Genomic DNA, 9,599 nt, shown 5'->3' on the forward strand with positions numbered 1-9,599 from the left:
TTACAGCAGTGGTTCCTAAACTGGGGTATGTTTGTTGTAGTTGGATTCAGAAATCAGGGAAAGCGGGTAGTGTACTGAAGCCAAAAAAAGGTTTGAGAACCACTGTTTTACAGCATATCTAATTTTTCCCAAGTAATTGATCTCAAACCCAGTGTTTGAAAGATGGAAAAGAGGCTTGCTTCCAACTCAATAAGATCAGTCTCCTCACCAGAAGAGAGGCAAAACTAAAAGCCATAAAATCGGCACTTTTTAAAGGTGTGTTATTTTTGAATGCCAAAAACACTTAGAGGAGTATACACAATATGTATCAAATGTTTTAGAAAAAGACCACAATATTGAAAGTGTTGGATGAAATCAAAACATGGGCAGGGGCTGTGGGTGACTGCATCTATTATGTTTACGAACTGGCATCAACTGACGTAGGCCTACATCTTTGAAAAACAAGCATTCGACAGAATTTAATGTTAGCATGTGAGGATTCCTCTGTCCACCAGGGGTCGCCCCTCTCCAGACTTGTCCTCAGTTTCCCTTCCCTTTGACTGTAGGGACCTTTAGTGAGGAATTCCCCACGTAAACACTGTGACGTATATGGAGACCCCGGTTTAGTTGAGTAAGCTTCATTGTTGGGGGTGTCTGATGTTGCTGACGGCCCTCTGTTGTAGCTTAGGCAGGCTAGCTTAGCCTGCTTGTATTCCTGTGTTTCTGTGGCAGTGCTGTGTAGCTCCATCCAAGCTCTTGCTTTGCCTTTGTGCAACAAATGTGAACTTGGCATACGACTCGTTCACGCCTAATTGTGCAATAGGCAAATGCTTTTCAAATCGCTCTTGGGAAATCTTTTAGGATATTTGATTTATGTTCATTCATTTTGTAAAATAAGTTTGCAAGCACTGGTTAGTAAGTGAAGTGAAGAAAAGCTTGTTTTTTTGGCCACGAGAAATTCAAAAAGGCATTTCTGCTGGTCTCAGTGAGTTCTTGTCTTCTTACCTGGCAATTTTCTATCTTTCTCTGTGTGTGTCTTTCTCACACTCGGCTACATAGCCATAGGAGAGGGTGTGGTTTACTGTAGGTCTGGTTCAGGAACACTCCAAATAGGGGGATGTTGTTAATCTCTTTCATAAAGGTACAGTGTCTAGATCCTGTGCATGAGCCTAAGGAAACTTAGCGGACCCTAGGAAAGGAGATATTAATAACTCTCAGGCCAGCCCACCACATTCCTCACTACTGAGTCACGCTGAAAAGCAGAGAGCGAGCAGGAGGAAAGCCTCTGTTTCTCATTTGTGTTTCTTTCCATGGAGGAGTGGAAGAGGGAGGCAGGGAGACCACCCCTTCTTTTCGCAAACCTTGAAAGCCTCATGCAAAACACACACAGACACACACTGGTACTCACACCACATAGTTTACATAGGATAAAGCTCTAAACCCAAACATATACTGGCTGTTGGGTCAATGAGAGTGTGAACACAGAACTGAAGGGCATACGGAAGTGCGTACCGTATGGAGTTGTGTGTGTGTGTGTGTGATTAAGTCAAAATTGGAGAGACACACACCTGGTAATTGGGGACAGCTTGTAGAATTGGGGACAAAAGCCATGTCCCCAGTTGGTAAAGAGCAGATTTTGGGGTCAGTGGGTGAAGTTAGGGTTAGGCAAGTAGTGGTTGGTTAGGGTAAGTCCCAAGGCAGAGGCTCAATAGCTAGCCTGTGTGTGTGTGTGTGTGTGTGTGTGTGTGTGTGTGTGTGTGTGTGTGTGTGTGTGTGTGTGTGTGTGTGTGTGTGTGTGTGTGTGTGTGTGTGTGTGTGTGTGTGTGTGTGTGTGTGTGTGTGTGTGTGTGTCTGATGGATGGAGAGAGCGAGACGGGGGAGAGCCATGGAAAATGGTGGTATGGGGATTTGGCAGAGTCGAGTGTGAGTCACTGTTTATCTGATCTGTCACCGAGAGACCAACTGAGCATTATATAAAGAAAAGCATGTGAAAGGAAAGTCACATGAAATGCTCCCAACTAACTTTCAGCATGTGAACGTATTGGGCATACAATATTGATGTTTTTATGTGATCACTATTATTTCAAACTATTTCTAAATCACTACAATGAATACAAAACACAGTCGGTAAATTTTATTTGGTTATGATAATAGTTAACATGGGAACAGCTGTGTACAGTAGTCAGAATAAATCAGTCATGGTGAAAATTTCATCATAGTATGTGACATTCATTTATACAACAGAGAAGTCTTGTTCCTCTACATACAAAACAAACAGCAATAATTACATCATATAAAGTGGATGCACAAAACGGTGGAAAATTGTGTGGCATGTAAAGCATTAAAGTAAAATGCATTCAGGTTATTGGCTTTGCACTGGCAGTTTCTGTGGAAAAGGCTTCAAATACATCGGTCGAGCGATAAAATAAGTATGATAAATAAGTCTTTCTACACGGTTTGAAAAAGAACTGTGTCTCTCGCTACAGTAAAAAAAATCATACCCTCATTGGAATGACCAGAGCATCACGTGGAAGAATCTTACTCTTTATATCACCAAATATAATACTGTGCCACTTTGACCTCGTCATTGTAGGAATGTTAAATTGGAAACATTTTATAGAGAAACATTCTGTTCTGTATCCTTTCGAACATTGTAAATACAAGTGGTGAATACTGCTTGCGGAGTGCGCCAGCCTTTATTTATCTCTGCTCAGCAAACACTAAAGTAGATATTTTTAAAAGCACATTTTAAAAAGCAAACTTCAGGGCGCCAAAGAGAAGAAGCAACCAGACCTGGTTGACTGTAATAAAAATCTTTTGCACTGAGCAGCCTTTTTTTTTAAGCCTCAATAGCTTGCCTAGATTGCCTTACACTTAAATATGTAACATATAGAAGATAAATATATAAGATCAAAATCAGTCCCAGAAAAGTGCCTGAATCCAACTCACATAGTATTTTGACACGGGTCTGCGGGGGGGAAGGGGGGACGAAAACAAATAGAAACAGTAGCATACGTGGGATAGCCATTAGAGGAGAGTCTCTCAGCTCCAGTGGCTGCGTCACATGTCTATGCATCTGAACCCTTCTGCCTGCGTTTGGAGGGTGGGATCAGGCGGCTTGGGAGCTCAGGGGGCAGACCGTGGCCCTCTAGCTTGACCTCAATCAGGTGGCTCGCCAGGGCAAATTCTTCATCATCCAGCATGCCGTCGCGGTCCACATCTGACAGCTTCCAGATGCGGCCCAGCACCGAGTTGGGCAGGCGGGTGCTCACCATCCAGTCCTTAGCCTTGGTGCCGCTCAGCTTCCCCTCATTGGGAGCGAGGTTGTAGAAGATCTCATCATACTTTGGCTTGTCTTTGGTCACCACCCAGGCATCGTCCTCTTCACATCCCTCTCCATTATCCGCAGCAAAGGGGTCCCCCTCTGAGAAGGGCCCAACGCGGGTCCCCAGGAAGGCTCCACCCTGCACCCCTGGATGGTCCCCTGCCTCCACCTCCTCCTGCCGTAGGAGGGGCATCAGTTTGGCGATGTCAGTGGAGAGCAACTCATCCAGAGCTGCCATCAGGTTAGGCTTCAGGGTCTTGAACTTGGTGAAGTCATGAACCATCAGTTGTTCCTTGAGAAAAGAACAAGGAAGGACCGAAATATGTATTAGCCAGTAGGATTAAAACAGAGGACATTTCAATGGCATTGTACTGTTTTAAAAGGTATAATGCTGTTGTTTAAACTTCACATAATTGCACACTAGATGTTCCAACACTCAGACTCACCTGCATTTTAGTACAATCTGGGAAGTCTCCAGGAGAGATGTGGTGCTGCAGCTGGATCTTGGAGAAAATAACTGGCAGCTGGTAGATCAGATTCTTCTTTTTATTGTCCTTCCTGAAGACAGAGGGCATCTCCTGCTTCAGATAGCTGATGATGTGGGCGTGGACCTGAGATACCAAAAAGCACGGTGGTTTTTAAAATGCAAAATAATTCCATGGACCTCTTATTGACCAAGCAGAGGTTAACCAGTAGTTGAATCCACTTCGTTTTTGACACTATAATATTGCTATACTACTACAATACACATTGTAGACAAGATAAGAAATGTGGACAAGATAAGAAAAACACATGCCACACTGAGTCACCCACCCTGACCAGACGCGCCCTCTTGACCAGATCGTTGAGCTTGCGCAAGGCCGCATTCCGGGGAAGGTTCTGGATATCACTGAACAGATCCTCCTCCTCCAGCTCAAACAGCCTGCGGTTATCAGGAACCAGGAGCGGCTCGGACCAGAAGGAGCCGATGTAGACGCGCAGCACCTCCGGGGTGCCAAACACCTTCCCCAGGGACCACATGAGCGCACCGTACACACGCATCAGCTGCTGAGTGCCCACCATATCGGCCTTGTTGAGCACGACACGCAGCTTGTCCTCATTGCCCTTCAGTGCACCGATGGCCTCGGAGAACTCGTCAGATATCTCCAGCTTATGGGCGTCAAACAGCAGGATGATCCGGTCCACGCGCTCCGCAAACCAGCGCAGCACGGCCGGGAAGTCATAACCTGTTGGGACAGATGGGTTGCATAAATATGATATTCATATGTCTAAATATGCAGTGTACAATACACACAGAAATAGAGACAGACACACACGGCAGGAGAGGGGAGAAGGTCACCATAGACACAAACCCTTCATACCCCTCATCTATGTCTGTCACACCCACAACACCTTTGTATTTCTGCCTTCATTGGCCGCAGAAGAGATCGGCACCTGCTGGATGGATTGCATTTATACAAGGCACCCGAAGCGCTTCAGATATTGGTGTGTGTGTGTGTGTGTGTGGGGGGGGGGGGGGGGTGCAATTAGATATTGAGGGATGATTAGGTGGCCATGATGGAAGTAAGGCCTGTTTGGAAATTTAGCACCAGGGTTATATCCCCCAGGACACCGGGGTTACACCCCTACTCTTGGGAAGATTGCCGATGGGATCTTTATTGACCACAGAGAGTCAGGACCTCGGTTTAACATCTCATCCGGAGGATGGTGCTCACTCACAGGATTGAGTCCCTGTATCTGCCCTGGGGCATTGGAGATGGCGATATTATTCATGAAACCAGAGGGAAGAGCACCTCCTACTGGTCCTCCAACACCGCTTTGAGTACCAGATAGTCTCCCTCTCCCATTCAACAACTGACCACAGCCAGAGCTGCTTAGCTTTCCCCAGCAAGCCAGCGATGTAACGCAGGAGCCGTTTGAGGTTTTTTCTCCCCCACCTGTTCCACACAATCATATGTAATCATCTTGTTAGTTGCTCATGCACATTGACCTCAATGAGGGTTGAACAAAGGGTGGATGAATAGAAAAGTGAATAACTACAGATAGATGATGATGCAATGAAGATTGTTTAGTCTCAGCAGTGCATTCTTCCAGATGCGCTGGCGGCACGTTTGTGGTCTCTCTGTTCCTCATTATGTTGTTATTGCTGCTCTATATACTGCTGAGAGTTGTGCTCACCCTGCTGCCAAAGTGTTATTGTGACAAGGATAGGTCGGTCCCGTGCGTTAGCCAGTTGTGATGAAGGAGATGAGTTTGTGAGCGGAGGGTCAGGGATGTGTCTCGGCAGGCCCCCCCATGCCCCCTCTCCTCACCTTTGCCATTTCCTTTCTCACCTCGGCTCACTCTCTGCTTGGCGCCGGACAGGATGCCCGGCGTGTCGATGATGCTGATGCTCTCCAGGACCTGGTTGGGCAGCTGGGCACACTGGAACCTGGCATTCATCAGCAAGAGACAGGAGCACTCACACACACGCGCTATACAGCACAGCACAAGTTGGAAGTTCACATCTACGTACTCGGGGTCAGTGAGGTGAAACACTCCCTCAAAAACATGGATGGAAAGAATGTGAATCATGAAATGGGGTAATCTGTTATCATAGACGCAAATGTGATCTAAGGAGCAGATTGGAAGCTGCCCCCTCCACACCCCTCCCCTCCCACTACAGGCCATTGTGTGGAAGCAGGCCTCTCAATGCTCTGGGCTTCCTGAAGGAAAATGACCACTACTGCCAGAATCAAACAATAAGGCTCGCTAACGATATGTGGCTTAGAAAAACACAAGCACTTCCTGCAGTTTATGAGCTTAACGAGCACGCCGGGTTCCCAGAACAGGAAGTTGAAGCAAGAGGAGAGACGCAAACACGCTCACAAACACTCCCCGCTGAGGTAGACAGGGACTCCCCTGGAAAAATGTTGTCAGAACTTTACTGCCTTTTCTGTGGAGGCCCGTCAACAGGAGCTCTGTGTGTTCCTGCCGCTTCTGGCCTGGCTGTGCTGCACATGTCCCCAGCAACAGACGGGCTTCTATTGTAAAACCCATGACTAACATGATTCTGTTACAGTTTACCTCAATGGAAAGAAATACACAGAAAACTGGCAGCCCAGACACACACTAAACAGAGCAGGGGAAAGAACTTGAGTGTTATGTTCCTCTTACAGATTCCCTAAGCGTGCCCACGTCTGTGACTTCATCTATTTTCATCTAATTTGACATGAGCCGAGGGGCTGTAGAGCCCTCTGACCTTGTCTTTGAACTTGTGCACATTGCAGTTCCCTTCTGAGTACATTAGCTTTCATCACCCTCTCGGGTGATATCGCTCCCTTTCTCCATTTTTCCACAAATAAGGCAAGAGCCTCCCCGCTCTGAGATTTGGCACAGGGACTTGAAATTCCATGGAGCAAAAAACTGGCGCACATTTTGTGTTATCTCTCCTTCCCTCTCGGGGTCCTCTCACACAGTCTCTCCATTTCACACTGCTATCCTCCCTCAGTGGAATCATTACCCAATACAGTGTGAACGGAGTCCCTGCACTCACCTGTTGAGGAAGGTGTTTCCAAAGGGGTTCAGCTTGCGGAAGGGCTTGTTTGGGTCGACAATGAGGGCGTTCCCGGGAATGACGCCCTCCACGTCTCCATGCATGATAGCAGTGAAGCAGTCGGTGGTGGGCTCAGGCCCCACCCTGCTCCCGGGAATATCCTGCTCCAGTAAATACCTGTCAGTCACAGATTAGTTATACATGTAAATTGAGGCGACTGTGTTTCTAACTTGTGATACCTAGATAAACATAGCTATTAACTTAGTATGGACACTTTTGTGTCCGTACTAAGTTAAGAGTTTTGTAGATTTGAAGTATTTGATGCTGAGCTGTAATGTCTTACTTGATGAAGGTTGTCTTTCCTGTGGAGTATTGTCCCACAACCAGCACCATCGGCTTGTTATCAAAGTCTGCATCCTCGAGGCCGGGGGAGTGGAAGTCATGGAAACCATAGTACTGCTCCAGAGGCAGCAGCTTCTGACGGTACAGGGACTTGAGCCCCTCTGTCACAGTACGGACCACCTCAGGCGTCTTCTTCACATCTTTCCGGCCCCAACGTGACATATTGATTGACTAATGGGATGCAGGGAGCTTCTTAAAAAAAAAATCAGTGCCTGAGTTGTGTCTCTCTGTCTGTAGTTGTATTTCCTGTGGTCGAACCTTGGAAAGCCTTCAGGTGTTTCCTGTGGTTATTGTGAACGCTGCTCACGTGTCCTTGGAACCACTTCTGCACACGATGAAAGGAATGATAGGGCTGATGTTTCGTCTGGAGACTGTCACGGCCTTCCCCTTTGAAAAGAGTCACCACACTGACCTTTGAAAAGTCTCTGAAATGTGGACAGAAAAGAAGAAAAGACACGTAGAGATTAATCTAAATAGAATGCCCAACCGCTCGGTGGGCTGTCAACCGCTCGGTGGGCTGTCCTCGTCTCAACTTCTAGACGTGGAATCTGGAGAAAGCTTCTTTAGCCCACGGGAGACTGCAGAGAGTTGTCAGCGCCTGCCTGGAAAAAGTTGGTGTTCACTTTGGAAAACACGCAAACCCAGCCAGGTTTGCACAGGCACAGCTCATTTCTTTACAGCGAAATGAGTAAGACATTCCTTTTTCCCTATTGGTTCTTCTCAGTGGAGGGAGAAATGTGTGAATGAGTATCAATCGTTCACACAATGAGACAGGGACAGCATAGGAGCGATTACCACACACAGAGATAGTCTATACATGCACAGACACATTCAACCCATTTGGCACGCTCTGTCTATTTTTTCTTCTTTTCTTTTAAGCTCACTGCGTCGATGAAAGCCTCAGTAATATGGTTGTTTGATGATAGTCCAAGTGCTCCCAGCTCTGTTTCTGCTTATTATAAGTGGACTGATACAAGAGCAGAAAGAGAAGACACACATCAGCAGAGATTAACTCATCTGTGGAGAGCGCTCTTATAAATTTACACGTTTAATTTGAACTGAGAGAAGAACAGGGCAAACAACAAGGCATGCCACAAGACCAATGAGCAAAGAGTTCTTGTCAAAATGGCGAACTCTGGAGATCTGAGGGCACACACATCTCATTTGACCGCCATTACGCATAAGTGTCATAAAACTAAGTCATGTAGCAGCCATACCACCGGAGTAAGAGTTGATTTACAAGCTTCCCATGAGGATGAATGGCTTGGGTTAGGCTCTGGGAGGAATCCCTAAGCTATAAGGATGGTGGAAAAAGCCTTGTGGGTTAGTGCACCACAATTGCAACACAGTTTTGGACCTGGAACAAGAAAGCTAGCATTCTAGCCTGCAGGAGTGACTGGAATCCACGGGAATCATATTTTAGTATCCAAATAAACCAATGGAAGAACAGTGTTTAAAAGAGTAAATTTGAGTTTACATAAACTTATCTGGTGCATTAAAATCTACCTCTAAACTGTGATATGTTGTACTTTCTGATAGATTGCCATAAAGACTCCACTTTCCACTGTAATCTGGTTATAGCTACTTTAGATGTAGAATCTAAAACACATAAGAACCATTATAGTCATATTTAAATTGTAATAAAAGGGTATATTTACCAAGTTATTATGGAGAAAGGATAGATTTCTTCAAGCACCTTGTTCTCTCTCTCTCCCCCTCTTTCTTGTCCTCTGGAGTTTGGAAAATATTTTGATTTGAGGACAGAAAAAAGAAGTCAGTCTCTTGGAAGAGCTGCTGCTATGGGTGTACCTCTGTCAGCAAATAGGAACCCTCGGTGGAGTGTCAACGCAGTAGCTGACTGAGGATCGTTCTTCTCCAGGGTTTAATGTAGTTCAGATGAGCTCCACGTCTGGCATGGGTCCTTACTCTGCTTGCAGAAGGAGCACAGGACAAACACACACACCACACAGACTAACTTCTCTCTCTCTCTCACTGACTTATCCTGGTTTAGTGCACCTCCTCTTCCAGAGATGCCTGGCAGCACTGTGGGCAGCACTAACACTCCACTTCAGGGCAGGGATGAGCCGGAATATGGGCGAAGGGTGTGGACCTGTAGGAGGGGGGTTGTGAATAAATAATTTGGGTGGAGTCACTTTTTCTACATAACATAATCGCACACGCATTTTATCCTTGGGCATATTATTCAGCTTATGAGCGATAAACACCTTATGATTGTGGCTACACATTTATGTTGGGCTTTTTTATTCAGTTTTCTGGACTACTTAAACATACTGTACCATCTCAGCACTTACAGACGTGACAGTTTTTCCTCTCATCAGTCTCCCTTGCTCCTCCCAA

General features: G+C 46.1%; 1 protein-coding gene across 1 annotated transcript; it reads right to left on the reverse strand.

Moving 5' to 3' along the window:
• Positions 1-2,098: 2,098 nt before the first annotated feature.
• Positions 2,099-9,263, reverse strand: ehd2b (EH-domain containing 2b). Its single transcript, XM_083636919.1, has 7 exons — positions 8,900-9,263; positions 7,183-7,666; positions 6,840-7,016; positions 5,638-5,735; positions 4,118-4,530; positions 3,751-3,915; positions 2,099-3,596 (listed from the first exon to the last, which is right to left on the reverse strand). The coding sequence occupies exons 2-7, from the start codon at positions 7,401-7,403 to the stop codon at positions 3,048-3,050; spliced, it is 1,623 nt and encodes a 540-aa protein (XP_083493045.1). The 5' UTR covers positions 7,404-7,666; positions 8,900-9,263; the 3' UTR covers positions 2,099-3,047.
• Between the last annotated feature and the right edge of the window lie 336 nt (positions 9,264-9,599).

This window comes from Poromitra crassiceps, assembly GCF_964638095.1.
Source record: "Poromitra crassiceps genome assembly, chromosome: 5".
In the NCBI taxonomy this organism is placed as follows: domain Eukaryota; kingdom Metazoa; phylum Chordata; class Actinopteri; order Beryciformes; family Melamphaidae; genus Poromitra; species Poromitra crassiceps.